The sequence below is a fragment of the Palaemon carinicauda genome, chromosome 4 (genome assembly GCF_036898095.1).
Source record: "Palaemon carinicauda isolate YSFRI2023 chromosome 4, ASM3689809v2, whole genome shotgun sequence".
NCBI classification, from domain to species: Eukaryota; Metazoa; Arthropoda; class Malacostraca; order Decapoda; family Palaemonidae; genus Palaemon; species Palaemon carinicauda.
In genome coordinates, this window is record NC_090728.1 from 148,645,338 (window position 1) to 148,661,905 (window position 16,568).

The 16,568-nt window shown below is 38.2% G+C and overlaps 1 protein-coding gene across 1 annotated transcript in view; it reads left to right on the forward strand.

The window, feature by feature from the left end:
- Positions 1–16,568, forward strand: part of Strump (WASH complex subunit strump) — a 191,819-nt gene that overhangs the window by 24,511 nt on the left and 150,740 nt on the right. The window contains exons 2-5 of the mRNA XM_068372566.1: positions 363–491; positions 1,601–1,703; positions 3,387–3,578; positions 6,420–6,640. Coding sequence (XP_068228667.1) covers positions 373–491; positions 1,601–1,703; positions 3,387–3,578; positions 6,420–6,640 — 635 coding nt within the window. The 5' untranslated portion in view covers positions 363–372. The remainder of the gene's footprint in view (positions 1–362; positions 492–1,600; positions 1,704–3,386; positions 3,579–6,419; positions 6,641–16,568) is intronic.

Below are 16,568 nucleotides of genomic sequence, written 5' to 3' on the forward strand. Positions count from 1 at the left end.
AAGTATTTCATTTATTGTAATTAGATGACTCCATGACATTTAGTAATTTTTCAAATTATTATTGTTAGGTTATAAAAAAGGAGGATCCTCTGAAAACTTAATTTTTTCATGAAGCCAAATGTCAAAGTTGAAACTGATTTTGACATACTTAGGAAGATAATTGAGTTAAAGATGTTCAGTAGCTATTAAGAATGATTTTAATAGTTGACCTTATATATTAATACAATTCCCTTGATGAGACGTCTCCTGAAAGTCCTAATTTTTTTGATAACTTACTTCTACCAGGAATTAATGACCCGATTAAGAAAATATTTTAGAATGTTCACTTTGGATGCAAATTAAAGTAATTCTGTAATTTTCAGGGAAGAAAAAATGAATCTCTTGGCAGAAAATAATCTATGTGGGCAAGTTTTGCTCCGCTTAGTTGCAAGAGGCAATTCAATCATTGCTGAACTTCTCAGGCTATCTGGATATGTTCCACAACTTTTCAGGTAATTATTGGGTAACTCCTACAGCAATATAATATTTTGTACCACTTTTGTATAATGTTTCATGTATTAATCATTTTAGGATCATAATCTAAGAAGAACTGTGGTGATACAAACATAATTAAAACATTTAGAACCCATCCTTAAGTAAGACAAAATATGATTGGTCAAAAGATGATTTGCCCTGTCTAGCAGTCACCTTTAAGAAAACTGCAAATAACCAAGACCCATTTACAAGTCATCAAGTGTGATCAAAAGAAAAAAACAGCTATGATATAGGCTGCAGGAAGAGAATATTCGGGAAGAGTTGCACCCATAATGGAAAACTTCAGTAAAAAGTTTATATGTGAGACTTTTGGTATAATGAAATAATCAAGAAGAGAGTGGTACAGTATAATATTCTACAAATTCTTCATTGGATGACAGAAAACACTGGTAGAATGGTAATTAAAACGAAAGCATTTTTCTTCACAACAGAGCAAACATGGCAGCTATAATAAGATTGCAGGAAAATGTAGCCCTCAGATCTTCTATGGTAAATTTAGACAAAGCATGAAATGTTCTGTAAGTCAGTACTGTTATAATCAGATAGGAACAGGGTCCCAGCCTATTCCTTTGGTGTCAAGTTGCTACCATATTATCAATGAGACATTTATGTAACAAAATAAGTTGCCATAGCAAGTTGGAGGATGATCTTCATGCAGATGCATCAAAGTATGTCCTGTTTCTCTATAAAGTCCATGAGTGGCTTGGGAAGCTTAATAACCTGGACCTGATAAGGTTTTGTCAGGTTCTAAGAGAATGTAGATAACATTCTATGGTAAATCTGCAGATGCCTTGTTGAACAAAACAGGAGAGAAAAAGAAACCTTTTATAAGTTTCAGAATGTTTCTTTTTGACCTGCAAAAACTTATTTTTTCAGGCTAAATTTTATTTATTCTTCTTAAGAATATAAGCATTTATATATTGTATTAGATTATCTCCTTTGACAGTTAAGGTATAAAGCTTGATAACAAGATAATTAAAGTGCCAGTAACTTTATAAAATGAAAATATTTCTTGACATACTCAGAATACTTTTCATTCATTTAATGTGCCATTTTGAATTTTCAGGCTAGAAACAAAAGCTGAACAACAGAAGTATGGAGATGTCGTACTTGATTTTACATATTTTAAAGCACCAGAAGGTTTTAACAAGAAAATAGAAGACTCCCAGGTAGGTTGGCAATTATTTTTTTCACATATTCTTAAGATACAGCATATATATATTTGTATACTCAACTTCATAGATTCACTTCAGTGGGCATTAATTAGAAATAAAAACTAACCTTCAGTAAGAATATTAAGGTTTTTTGGCACATTTTGCTTCAATGCTATGAAAGGTTTCAAAAACTATTTAAAAGTTTTTATTTTGGCAGTAGACCATGTTGCATTTATTTAAGGAAAAAACTATTGAAAATATTGCTAAATATTATTGTGTTGGATATTATCAAAGATCTATATATATCTATATGTTTTATCCATAAAACTATGGCCTTTAACTCTGGTCTGTTTAAGCTGTTTGAAAGCATGATAATAGAAAATCTACTGAAGCCCCTTGAAGTTTTTTTCTAACCACCCTATTGACAGTTCTGCATGAAACATGGGGATTGTTGTCTCTAGAAATTTTTCTGAAGTTGAGGTTATTCTTCAATAAATTTAACAAAGAAAGGATATATTCACAAAAGTAAGAGTTAAAATAAGGCTTCACAGTGGTCATGTGCAATAAAAAATAATCCTCGACAGGTTCATAAGCAAAATATCTTCAGAGAAAGCCTATCGTTACTGCCTCGCTCCTGAATGTTGGTTATCACAGAACTTGGTAATATCTTTAATTAATTGTTATCCTAGTTGTCCAGTCAATATACTTGAATATCCTCTCCCTCCTGATACTTTGAAACATGGAAGTGATTGGAAAAATTGGAAGTATCCCTATGCCCAGTAGAGCTCTGGAAAGATAAATTCTTGCCACCAAGTCTAGTAATCTATATTGCCAGTATTTTTCATCTTGCCTTCAGTTGCTCATCACCTATTTTCCCAGAACTAAATAGCCATCTGGCTTAATCAGATATTCAAAGTGCCTTTTGGAGGAAATAACCTTCTGTAACTTAAGACAGTGTGTGCAAAGTTTTGGCTTGGGTTGCTTCATTTATTCATATGCCATTTGTTGGTTAACAGAGTCTAACATGTGGGAGTTTATAAATACCAGTTTCCCTTCTTCTACATTGAATTATTCTTCACATATATAAAAGCTCAATATGTTTTTTATCAGAGTCCTCTCAATTTTCATCTCATATGCCATCATTTCATTCCCTCAATTAATAACAGTATCCAAAAGGATAACTGAATCTTGACTTTTAATGCCATCTAGATCTCTACCCTGTTTGCAGCTTTGGTCAGTCTGTTACCTTTCAGATCAAGTTATACGAATCTGTGTCTAACTTACAACCTGAATTCAGGATATCCAATATTTTTAAGTAGGTTAATGCTATTAATAATTAGCTATGATACATTCTTACCTAGTAATGCCATATTAGTTTTAGGGATGCTATGTATTTCAATAATTCTCTTTGTGCTATACTTTTAATGGATGTAGCTTTTCCTTAGTATTTAAGGAAAATAAAATTAAAACATTGTGTTTTTGAAATACGAATGCATACCAAAATATTAGGTCCTTATATCTTGTTTGACACATCTATCAGTCCAAGAGCAAATGTTCATACCAGATAGAGAGACTGGAAGATTTAGTGAAATACCTCCCTTGAAGGACATTTTTCACCCTTTGAACCAGTTCTTTCTTCCTACTAAAGTGATTAGCACTAGCATTTTGTCATAACGTTTTATGTTCTGTGTTTTTCAGGCACTTTCAGATATAGATGATGAAATTAGGGAAAGTCACTCCAGCATTATAGGAAGAATATATTCTGCATTTGAAAGTATCCATCGATATGTCTCAGAACTCAACAGCTATCTTCAGGATCTAAAAGAGGGTGTTTATATTCAGAGAACACTAGAAAATGTGTTTACCGATGAGGATGGTAAACAGCTTATGGTAAGTATAAGTATGGGCTTTCTTGAATATTTTCCCCTGAGAAAAGTAGCAGTATTTAAATATATGATTGTGAATGAGTGTAGAAGAATTATAGTACAGTACTGTATATTCAAATTTAGCTGTATAGTATAGCGCATTATAGTAGTGCAATTACTGAATAATAGCAGTTATATAGTTCTCAGATGAAGGAAAGTTTATTCTTGTGTGGAACTATTATTATTGTTATTAGTAATGATACAACAAATTCAAATATTTTCTTGTATTTATTCTCCTTAAAAACAATGACTATGTTTCAGACATCTGTCTATCATCAGCTTCTGTAAAGTTAAAACATAATTCACACTAAATAAAGAATATAGATGATAGATGTAAAAAAAGAAATTGCTGAAGACAAGGTTGTTTAAAGTTTAAACTAGATTTAAATTTTTCTATACAGTTTAAGAAGCTTCAGGAAATCTGAGCTCGGACAGAAAACATGATCATTGCTTTTTCAACAACAGTTTTTGTTAAGGGATTTTGACGAAGGAAAAATCTATTTCTGGGCGAAGAACCTGTGTCGCGCAGTGAAATGCTCCTTATAGCACCATTTCTAAGGCATGAATATTGCTAAATATACCAGAGAAAAAAAGGATGCATGGAATGCCAGGAATTAATCCAGCTCGGTCACTCAATGAGTGTCGGTATAGTTACTGGGGTGTGATAGAACCATGACCATAGGTCCCTCACCAGTTAGACCTCTCCTTCTTTAACATCCCCTGGAACAACGAGGTGCCGACCTACACCCGACTGCTGCCTCTACTACGACTATGCTCCCCTCACCCCTACCCATCCCCACCCTCCTACTTTTACAGTTTTAGTTATACTGATTTTAGTATTTTATGTAAAGCCTGATGTGAGACTGAGTTCACATAGAAATTGTATATCGTATGCAATACCTCCCCTTTCTAGATAATAAGTGATCATGATTAAATGTCATGAATATCTTGGTTTGATTTGAGACTAAACCCACATAGAAATCATATGTAATATGGAATACAGTACTATACCTCCACTTTTAAGATATTAAGGGATCCTGATTAAGTTTCATGAATATCTTGGCTTCTGTTGGCTAACGAAGTACAGTACAACTAGAATTCTGCAAATGCTAGAAATGTTCATTTGTACTTTGCCCTATACAGTGCATTACTTTAAATCATTGAGACATTGTACATGCATTGCATCTGTAATATATATATGAATAGAATAGCTTTGCAAAATAACAAAATGACACCAGTAAACAGATCGGGAACATTATCTGATTGATTTCATTTGACAAGCTTTCTTTGAATGTCTCTCTTGTAACTCTCAAGTTACTTTTTGTTCATCCCAGAAAAAAACTAAGATAAGAGGAGGTGGGTTAAAAGGAAAGGCTAGTTGGCATATATTGATACAAAAAAGGGTTATAACCTTAAAAAGATAGTAGAAAATACAAATTCTGATGCAAGCTTAACACTATTTTTTTAGAATAATAGTTGCTCTTCTGTTGAATGAACAAGAATAAGACATTAGTATTTTCATAGATTCATAAAAAACTGCACCATTAACTCTGGGAAAACTGCACCAACCAGTAGCTAATCTGGTCATTATACCCAATGTCATATCCACCTAAGATTTTAAATATCATTCAAAAATTGCTGTTTAACTCTTCACATTACTGGCATACAAATAAATCATGCATAGAATTGATTTTGAAAATTATAGAATTAACAATTAGTTAAAACATTGGGGAATGCTATAGTAGTACAGTGAACCCTCGCTACTTCGCGGTTCGACCATCGCGGATTCACCACTTCGCGGATTTTTTCCCTAACCCATATATATACAGTAACATATATATATATATATATATATATATATATATATATATATATATATATGTATGCATGTATTTATGTATATATGTATGTATGTATATATGTAGGTATGTATATGTGTATACATATAAATATATATATATATATATATATATATATATATATATATATATATACATATATATATATATATATATATATATATATATATATATATATATGTATATATATATATATATATATATATATATATATATATATATATATATATATATCTAAAGTAGGAAGATGTGATGTAGTTCTAAGGGAATAGTATGGGAAATATGTCTGGGTAATAAGCAAAGCTCTACCTCCAGTTTGTTTCTTCATTATGATCAGAGATAAATGTAAACAAAACATTGGTTGCCATTTTTTAACGTGCTTTTTAGCGTGTTTAGGAAACGCATGATATAAAATTGGCTTTAATATTTGTGCCTGTTTTAGTTTAGGGTACTGTAGTACATGCATTAAGTGTTCTGTACATTAAAGGGTAGTTTGTTAACAGTACTACGTACAAGGGAAGGTTTTAAAAGTCTGAATATACATGTTGAATAAATAGGTAAATATGGTGTCACTACTTCGCGGATTTTCACCTATCGCGGCCGCGTCTGGAACCTATCTACCGCGATAAACGAGGGTTCACTGTATTCAACTCTATTGTAGACAAAAAGTTTCATGTCTAACTACTTAAGACCAAATGTCAAACTGCTCATTTGTAGTTGAGTTCTGTTTTCTTTTCCCTTTTAAGAGTTACAATTGCATGGCAGTTGAACAGGGTGAATACAAGGAAGTGATTTGACATTGTAGTGGAACAAAGATTCTAGTAATTCTATAGTATTTGGAAAGGGACTGTTTATTTAGGGAGGGTATTATGATGCACATTAGGACTAATTATATGCAAGTTAGAAATTTTCTTGTTTTATAGTGTCAAATTGACTTTGTTTTTCAGTGTGAAGCCTTATACTTGTATGGGGTTATGTTATTAGTAGTTGACTCCGTTTTCTTGGGCCTAGTTCGTGAAAGAATTATTGTGACTCGTCATCGCCATGCTGGCCAGAAGGCATCCAGTGACACAAATATTGACGATGTTTGCAAACTTCTACGATCTACAGGTTACTCCAGTATTCCAGGAACTCGAAGACCTTCAAATTACCCCGAGGAGTATTTCAAGTAAGTTCTATAAGTAACATCTTTACTGTATTAGCGTACAGTACTTATTATTAGAATGAAAAGCCCATACAGAAAAATATCAAATACGTACAGTCTACAAGAGGAAAAGAAACACCCAATCAAGTTATTAGCATTTAAAAACAAAAGGCTTACTCTTCCAAAGAAAGAATAAACTATAATTTACACAAAGAATACAAGGTAAAAGGGAAAATCCAAGGTGAATTGAAAGTAAGGTTGGGATTGTATTAATTGGATCAAGTTACAAAGAAATATAACGTAAAAGGAGAATTTAATGGAATTAAAGTAATGTTGAAATTCAACTAATTTCATCATTTCCAGATACTTTGAACCCAAAGAAACCCCTTTACCAAAACTTTGTTTGATATCCAACTACTGTACTCCACTAAGTACAGAAATGAACAAAATGTACTTATAGGCCACTACCTTGTCAAACAATAAGAAAAGAGCAAAAAATTCTGAATTATATTTTATAAAAGTTGTTTCTAGCTGTTCCAGCAAAACCATTGTCATAACAAAATACTGTACATAAACATATATTAAATAATCAATTGAAAATATAAGTTAATGATATGTATAAGAAAATATGACTGAGTTGTAACTTACATAACATAATGTGCTGTGCTACTGTACTGTATTGCTATTTAGCGGGAGGAGCCTAACAGATTCCTAAAACTTTTTATTCAGTGGGCGGAGCTGAATCAAACACTCCTAAGAGTGATATTTCAGCTATGTCCCCAATATACTAATGAATTTAGACTTGCAACTCTATACAGTACAGTATTATAACCAATATCCAATAATGTTAAATGAGGTAAAGTAAGAACAAATGGTAAAGTCAGTATAAACAGTAAAGACCGGTTAGTTGCCAGACACCACTTCTCATCAGTCACATACTTTGCTTGCATAATAAAAACTAGTTTAATGACATGTCCCAAAGCCTAACTATGTAGAGGTATTACATATGAGATTGGTAACTCATTTCAAAGCTTACCTCTTTAGGGGTAATAAGACCAACATTGGATGATGCAACCATTTGAGTTTGTACAGAAGTTTTAAACAAACTCAAATAATTCGTTCACTTAGTATTAGGCTGCCCATTCACGAGCGACTTGATTGAGAAATCAGATTGTAGTGGGCGGGGCTTTTAAATTGTACAAGTGAGCATTCACGCTACGATCAGATCTTCAAAAACATGTCATTTCAGTCTTAGCAGTAGAGCAGTTAACACCTATGGCGGAACTGCTCTATGATAATGACCTTTATGCTATTGCTTTTTTGGCTTGTAAATATGTGACTTAGGAAAAAGAGCAGACAAGAAGAGATTTTGGACTAAAGGATGGCTAGAGAAAAGTTTTTTTCTCATTCAAATTTACTGGACGAGTTGAAACTGTAGCCTAATGATTGGTCTAATTATCTTCGAATGGATATGGACACTCATCATGAATTACTTAATACAGTAGCACCTTTCATACAGAGGCAAGACACGTGCACGAAGAAGGCAATAACACCCCATGAAAGAATTTCTGCTACACTACGATATTTAGCAACAGGTCGATCATATGAAGATCTTAAATACAATGAGGCAATATCTCCTCAACGGTTAGGTCAAATAATTCCAGAAACCTGTCAAGCCATATAGCCTTACTAAAGGGGGAATATATGAAGGTAAACAAATTTTTTAAACTTTATTACACAAATATAATACCATCATTCTATTCAATAACTTGGTACACATGTTGCAATCACTCCACCAAAAAATGCAGGCTCCTATTTTTATGAATTATAAAGGGTTTCATAGCCTAATATTTAATGGCAGTCATCAATGCAAAAGGCAAATTTATCATGTGTGATTTTGGAACGAATGGCAGAATATCTGATGGAGGTGTTATTAAAAACAATATTTGGTGAAAAATTATCCAAAGGTAGTCTTTCAATACCCCATGCTGCCTCTCCATCATCCTCATCAGAACCTTTACTTTTGTTTTCATAGGATATGAAGCTTTTTCAATTATTTTTTCTTAAATCCTTCCGCTCAAAACGATCTAAATGAACAGAAAGGGATATTCAACTATAGACTTTGCAGAGCTCGCCGAATATTAGAGTGTGCATTCGGAAGACTGAAAGCAGTTTTTCGAATATTTTCAGCTCCAATTAATTTAAAATTAGAAAACACGGAGAAGATTGTAATGTCATGTTTGTTGTACAATTATCTTCAGCGTCATGCTAAAATTCCAGATGTGTCAATGGATTTGCCCTCTGATTATCATGCACCATTATTACCTGACGTAAATGGACATGACACCAGAGATACAAAGAAAGTTTGAGAAATGTTTATGAATTGTTTCAATGGTGAAGGTGCAGTACACTAGCAATTAGAGAGGTTTTGAAATATTTTTGGTATCTGGACATTATAATGATTGCTGTTTTATGGGTTATGAATGCTAAATATTAGATATTTCAAAATAACTTTGTGCATATCGGTTTCATTTATATACGGAATTATTAAATATTACATGGTTAAAGTTAATATATTCTTTTCATGAAATACAATAATGCAATATATATTAGTTTCCCTTACCTCTTGCACATTAGCCACAGAAGAATGTGGTGTTTCTGATTCTTTTATAAATGATAGAATATCATAATACCATAGAGATGGTTCATAAACCTCATCAGTTCCTGTGCCAGATTTCTTTTTGTCTTCAACCTTTTTTAGTTCCTTTCGAAACACAGTGCACTTATTGTTGAGTTTTTTTAGTCACCACATCTATTTGCTTCTGGACACTTTTCTTTAAGTTTTTCTATCAGAACTTCATAAGCCTTGTTTTACCGTTTCTATCTTAATACAATTTGCTTTTTACATTCCATAGGCATGGATGATACATAAATCTCAATAAATTCGCCCCAAAAACTTTTTCCACTCAAACCTCTATTATTTTTCCACTTATATTTTTCACTCGAAAGAACAAAATAATGAGGCTTCTGATATAGAGACTGACCAGGTTGACTCACCCAGCCACAAACAAGCAGTTCCAGATCTGTCTGTAAATGTCCTCCTTTAGATCTGAACGAACAATCAATTCTACCAATTAGACCATACAATCAGACTGGAGGATCAAGATGAACACTCACACAACGATATGCTGAAACTCCGCCCACTTTGATCTAATCTCACAGATTCAGTCGCTAGTGAATGGGCAGCCTTAGAGGCATAAAACTACAAACCCTGCCACTTGAGTCATAATACATCATGCCACATTAATAATGAAAGCATAGAATTGGCTGTTCATCTGTTCTTGCTGCAGCTAGAGAAGGGATGTGGGATCCAGACTCCTAACCCGAGCTTTTGTTTCAGAATCCATTAAAGCATACTGGATTGTAAAAGGGTGAGGGTTTGACAACAGAAAGACCTGGAGCATATTGAGAAGTCAAGGTTTGCAGTGAAGCAGTTGACTCTATAACGTGTTGTGTACCATCAGAACTTTTACAGAAGGTACACTAGAACCTCTAGACAAAATGTAACAATTTGGCCTAGGGTTAGAAGCAGGTTAGCTTAGACGGAGAACACTGCCACTTCCTGAAGGATCATTAGCCTTCTCAGATTGCATGAACCCAACAAAATTTTCCTTGAATAAATAAAAATTAAATTTAAGAACATCATTACAAACTTCAGAGAGTCCTGTAACTTTATAATTCCCATCTCTACGTAAATCCACTGGCCTAGTCTTCTCTGGAATCTCCTCATAATAGAAGTATATCTTTTTCTTTTGTTTAGACTTCCTACTCACAAAACCTGTTTTAATAATAACCTAACATATCCTTCAATAAGAGGGATTGGTAAGTGATAAAAATGGAAAGAGAATCTATTCCCTCTAACCCCAACCTATCTGAAGATTTAACACAAACTCATATTAAAACCAGTAGAAGATAATCCCTAAACCCAGTAGCGCTAATTAACATTAGGAAAAAACCTAGGTAATACTCAATAATGGTTGGTGATAATGATAGTTGCAAACTCTTCATGACCCACAAGAATACCGAAAGCTTATCCACATGACGATCCTTGTCATACAGCACCATATAATGAGCAATATCATACTGTAAAGTACTAGGATGCAAGGCAAAATTAGAAATTCAAATTTGTAAACATACACACACACACACACAGTCCGTTAGTGATAATTTACCCACTTACTAAATGGGTAGCAAATTTAATTCCTTTTCATATGTTGTAAACTGAAATTTTGCATGAGTTTATTTTGATCTACAGTATAATTATTTCTTGATATCTAGTACAGTATTGATAATGTTTTGCTTAGGAAATTAGTCATTTCCATAAAACTCACCTGAGGTTCATCTTTCATCCTAGCTCATGTTGATGTCTATTGTCATAATTTTAATTTCTAATATTCCCTTGCTTCCTAGTACTGTATAATTGTACACAAAAAGGTAGTGACTTAAAAAAAATTGATTAATTACAATTGTAAGAAAGACTAAAGTTCACTCACACTCACTAAGTCACTAAAAATCTAAAAGAAAATATAAATTATACAGAAGCTAGAAACCAAAGAAGGGACTGGTAGGGAAATTAACAAGGACTTATGAATACATTTTTCACAACAGATAATTATCTTATTTTACTCTTATAGATGCATTGAGCATTTGGTTATGTATGTTAACATTTAGAAATAGGAAAATACAGTGTGTATAAAAATTGAAAAGACAGTATGGAAAGGCAAACTAAATAGGAGTTAGAAAATTTGATGTTGACAGTTAAGGGCAGATAGTTAATGACTCGTACTGCCACTAAAGAGGTGTTAGAGAGTGATTATGAATGCAATATCAGCTGGAAGAATTGTTTTTCTTCATTGAGAAGCTTCAAGTTTTCACTATGCACAAAAGGCTATTGTTAAGTAATGGGTTTGTGTTGAAATACTGTAAGTATTTTTACTTTTTAAAAGGTTTTTATGTTTATTTTGGGTAGGGTGCAAACAACTTTGAGGACAATGACAGGAAACTATTTTTACCTTGTTGAATTTCTTTTAGTCAATGCAAATACAGTACTGGTTTTATTTTTCATGTAACCTTAAATTTTCAATATTAAACTTAGCCGGTGATTATATAAGCTGCAGCTCTGCTGCCCGACAGAAAAACTCTACGTTCAAAATACGCCAGCGATTGCTATGCAGGTAGGGGGTGTACATCAACAGCGCCATCTGTCGAGCAGGTACTCAGTACTCAATGTAAACACAGAACTCAATTTTCTCTCTGTCGTGCCACCGGCAAGACCTACTAAATTCGCTGTTGCTTACTGGATTGGTTTTCACATATTTTGGTGAAGTACACATTTCTAGTTTTGAGCTTTCGCTTTGCAGACGTTATCTTCAATACATCCTTGCATTCTTTTATTGATTTTGGATTATTTGTTGACGACTTTGGATAGATTTTGAATTCCCCTTTGACTAATTCAAGATGGCTGACCCTTCTCAAGTCCCTAAATTCAGGAAATGTAATTCTAGGGACTGTTCAAGGCGTCTTCCGAAGGCCTCTATCGATCCTCACACCGTTTGTTCCAATTGTCGGGATAAGACCTGTCAATTGGAAGATCGATGTGAGGAATGCGTTGGGCTTTCGGAATTCGATTTCATCGAATTCCAGAAATACACACGTAGGTTAGAGAGAGATAGAGTCAGGAGAAGTTCATCTCGCTCCGTTGATTTTTCCTCTCCTCATGCCCCACAACCTATTCCTTCCCCTGTAGTGGTTGCTCCTGATCCCCCTTCTAGCACTCAACAACCTTCGATAGCAGATATGATGCGTGCCATCCAGGCTCTGGGTGGAGAGTCGAGTCATTGGCTAGTGACCGTAACCCACTCATGGCAGACGTCAAGGAGTTGAAGTGTAAGAGTGCAGTGGGTAGTGACAAAGTGAGTGGTAGTGTTGTGGAAAGTGTTGTAGATAGTGTTGCGCTTGAGGGTTCGTCTGTTCGTGCCTGTCGTCCTCCCAGTCCGGGACCTCTTGCAAGCTCCCAAGCCCAGGGGAGAAGCAATGTCGTACGACCAAAGGGTTCGAGAGGCTTTAATCAGCGAACAGACGTTCCCTCCGTGGTTTCGGACGTATCTAACCAAGATCGCCCCACCCACACGAAGACGAGAGAGCCCATTTATTCCTCGTCTGCGGAAGAGGTTTCTCGAAAGAAACCATGGACCAAGGTCTCGCGGCCTCTTAAGCGCAAGTCGGTCCCTTCCGCGCAAGTCCAACGGCCCAGTTGTAGCCACTGGGTCAGTTCGGACTCGCTGCAGTCTTCCGATGACTGCACACCTCCTAAGAGAGGCAAAGCGGTACCGCATCAGGCAGTAACACCGTCTGTTGCCGCACCTGCTACTGTAGACCCTAAGTGGTCTTTGCTGCAGACCATGCAGACACAGTTAACGTCATTGATGCAGGACTTTCGTGCGGAGAAGGTTGACGCTGCACCCACCGCTAGCCTACAACCACCCACGGTTGTGCGTCCAGTGGACGCTGAGGCTACCTTCTCCCGCACTCCAGCTGTGAGAGTCCCGCCACCCATGCGTTCCAGTGTACCCTGCCAGCCGCATGTTGACGTTCAGCGACGCACGGAACCTTCCGTTGACGTTCGCGAGTTACAACAACAACCTAAGTTGTTTTGTTTTGACGCGGTGCGTCAACCTCCGCAACCCAGTGTGGTTACCACTACTCGCCCACAGCAGACTAGACAGTCTGGAGTAGACGCTTTGCGCCCCCGCGCTGCTATGGTTGTTGCCAGTTCACAGACTGGGCAACAGTTCCATGACGTTGCGTCCGGTTCAGTCACGCATGCACCCGTGCTGCCGGACTCAGCTGACCAGCCGATTCCTACTCCTTTGCCGCTTCCTCCTCAGTTTTCAGATGATGGACTCTCTGATGATGACGACGCTGCACACATTGACGACCCGCATACGGACATCGACGAACCCAAGACCACGCAACCCTCCTTGGACTTTAGGAAAGTTCTTGCACTGTTCAGGGAGATGTATCCTGATCAGTTTGTTTCTGCGGCCCCACGCTCTCCTCCATCTGAGTTCGCTTTAGGCACGCAGTCATCCGCGCCTGCCTTTACGAAGCTCGTCCTCGCCCGCTCGTCTAAGAGAGCTTTACGAGTGTTGGGAGAATGGTTGCAGTCCAAAAAGAACCTTGGGAAGACAGCATTCACGTTTCCCCCTGCGAGACTCTCTTCCAGATCGAGCGTCTGGTATGCCACGGGAGAAGTTCTCGGCTTGGGAGTTCTTGCCTCTGCCCAGGGCGACTTCTCAAGTCTAGTAGACTCTCCCCGCAGGCTAGCCATGAGACGCTCTAAGATTTGTTGGTCTCCTTCAGACTTAGACCATCTGTTGAAAGGAGTGTTCAGAGCCTTCGAGGTTTTTAACTTTTTGGATTGGTGTTTGGGAGCGTTGAGCAGGAAGATCTCCCCTTCTGACAAGGAAACTTCCATGCTCATTATGTCCTGCATGGACAAGGCCATACGGGACGGTTCCAGTGAGCTTGCGGCTTCGTTCGTTTCCGGGGTCCTCAAGAAACGGGAAAACCTTTGCTCCTTCTTGTCAGCTGGAGTAACACCGTGTCAGAGATCGGAACTTATGTTTGCTCCTCTCTCAAAGTGCCTTTTCCCAGAGGAGTTGATAAAGGAGATTGCTGCCTCCTTGATTCAAAAAGACACTCATGACCTGGTTGCGTCCTCTGCCCGCAAAGCCACCCCTTTGCCTACCTTGTCTAGACCCAGGATGGACACTCCAGCGTCCAGATTCATTCCGCCCTTTCGTGGCAGAGCCTCCAGCAGAGGAGGTGCTCGTGCCGAAGGGAGACGTGGGAAGAAGAAAGGTACCAAGTCCTTTAAGGGCAGAGTCTGACTGCCACCTTCTTCAGACAGCAGTGGGAGCCAGACTCAAGAACTTCTGGCAGACCTGGGAGAAAAGGGGCGCAGATGCTCAATCTGTGAAGTTGCTCAGAGAAGGGTACAAGATCCCGTTTGTACGCAAACCCCCTCTAGCAACGTCTCCCATCGATCTCTCTCCCAGGTACAGAGAGGAGGACAAGAGACTAGCTCTGAAGCAAGAGGTGTCTCTCTTACTAGAAAAGGGAGCGGTAGTCAAAGTCCGGGACCATCAATCCCCGGGCTTCTACAACCGTCTCTTCTTAGTGGTAAAGAAGACAGGAGGGTGGAGGCCGGTGCTAGACGTCAGTGCGCTGAATGTCTTTGTCACAAAGCAGACGTTCGCCATGGAGACCACAAAGTCTGTTCTTGCAGCGGTCAGGAAGGAAGACTGGATGGTCTCTTTAGACCTAAGGGACGCTTACTTTCACGTCCCCATCCACCCAGAATCCCAACCTTTTCTGAGGTTCGTTTACGAAAAGGTTGTCTACCAATTTCAAGCCCTGTGCTTTGGCCTAAGCACGGCTCCTCTTGTTTTTACGAAACTGATGAGGAATATTGCCAAATTCCTGCATTTAGCGGATATCAGAGCCTCCCTCTATTTGGACGACTGGCTTCTAAGAGCTTCTTCCAGTCGTCGCTGTCTGGAGAATCTAAAGTGGACTCTAGATCTGACCAAGGAATTGGGTCTCCTGGTCAATATGGAAAAGTCCCAACTGGTCCCATCCCAAACTATAGTGTACTTAGGGATGGAGATTCACAGTCAAGCTTTTCGGGCTTTTCCGTCGGCCCCCAGAACAAGTCAAGCCCAAGGATTCATCCAGAACATGCTCAAGAAGGACCGATGTTCAGTCAGACAGTGGATGAGTCTGATAGGGACGCTTTCATCCCTAGAACAGTTCATTTCGTTAGGGAGGCTGCACCTCCGTCCCCTTCAATTTCACCTAGCTGTTCACTGGAAAAAGGACAAGACGCTAGAAGCGGTCTCGATCCCCATTTCCGAGAAGATGAAGTCATCACTGACTTGGTGGAAGGACAACATCAACCTCAGAGAGGGTCTACCCCTGGCTGTTCAGACCCCCAACCACGTTCTCTTCTCGGACGCATCGGACACGGGCTGGGGTGCGACATTAGACGGTCGGGAATGCTCGGGAACTTGGAACTCGAATCAAAGAACGTTACATATCAACTGCAAGGAGCTACTGGCAGTTCATCTGGCCTTGAAAAGCTTCAAGTCCCTCCTTCTAGGCAAGGTGGTGGAGGTGAACTCAGACAACACCACGGCCTTGGCGTACATCTCCAAGCAAGGAGGGACCCATTCTATGACGTTGTACGAGATCGCAAGGGACCTCCTCACCTGGTCAAGAAATCTAAACCTTTCTCTAGTAACGAGGTTCATTCAAGGCAACATGAATGTCATGGCGGATTGCCTCAGTCGGAAGGGTCAAATCATTCCAACAGAATGGACCCTACACAAGGATGTGTGCAAGAGACTATGGGCCACATGGGGCCAACCTACCATAGATCTCTTTGCAACCTCGATGACCAAGAGGCTCCCAATTTATTGCTCGCCAATCCCGGACCCAGCAGCAGTTCATATAGATGCCTTTCTACTGGATTGGTCCCATCTAGACCTTTATGCATTCCCCCCGTTCAAGATTGTCAACAAGGTACTGCAGAAGTTCGCCTCTCACGAAGGGACAAGGTTGACGTTAGTTGCTCCCCTCTGGCCCGCGAGAGAATGGTTCACCGAGGTACTTCAATGGCTGGTGGACGTTCCCAGAACTCTTCCTCTAAGACTGGACCTTCTACGTCAGCCACACGTAAAGAAGGTACACCCAGGCCTCCACGCTCTTCGTCTGACTGCCTTCAGACTATCGAAAGACTCTTGAGAGCTAGAGGCTTTTCGAAGGAGGCAGCCAGGGCGATTGCTAGAGCAAGGAGGACATCCACTCTTAGAGTCTACCAGTCGAAGTG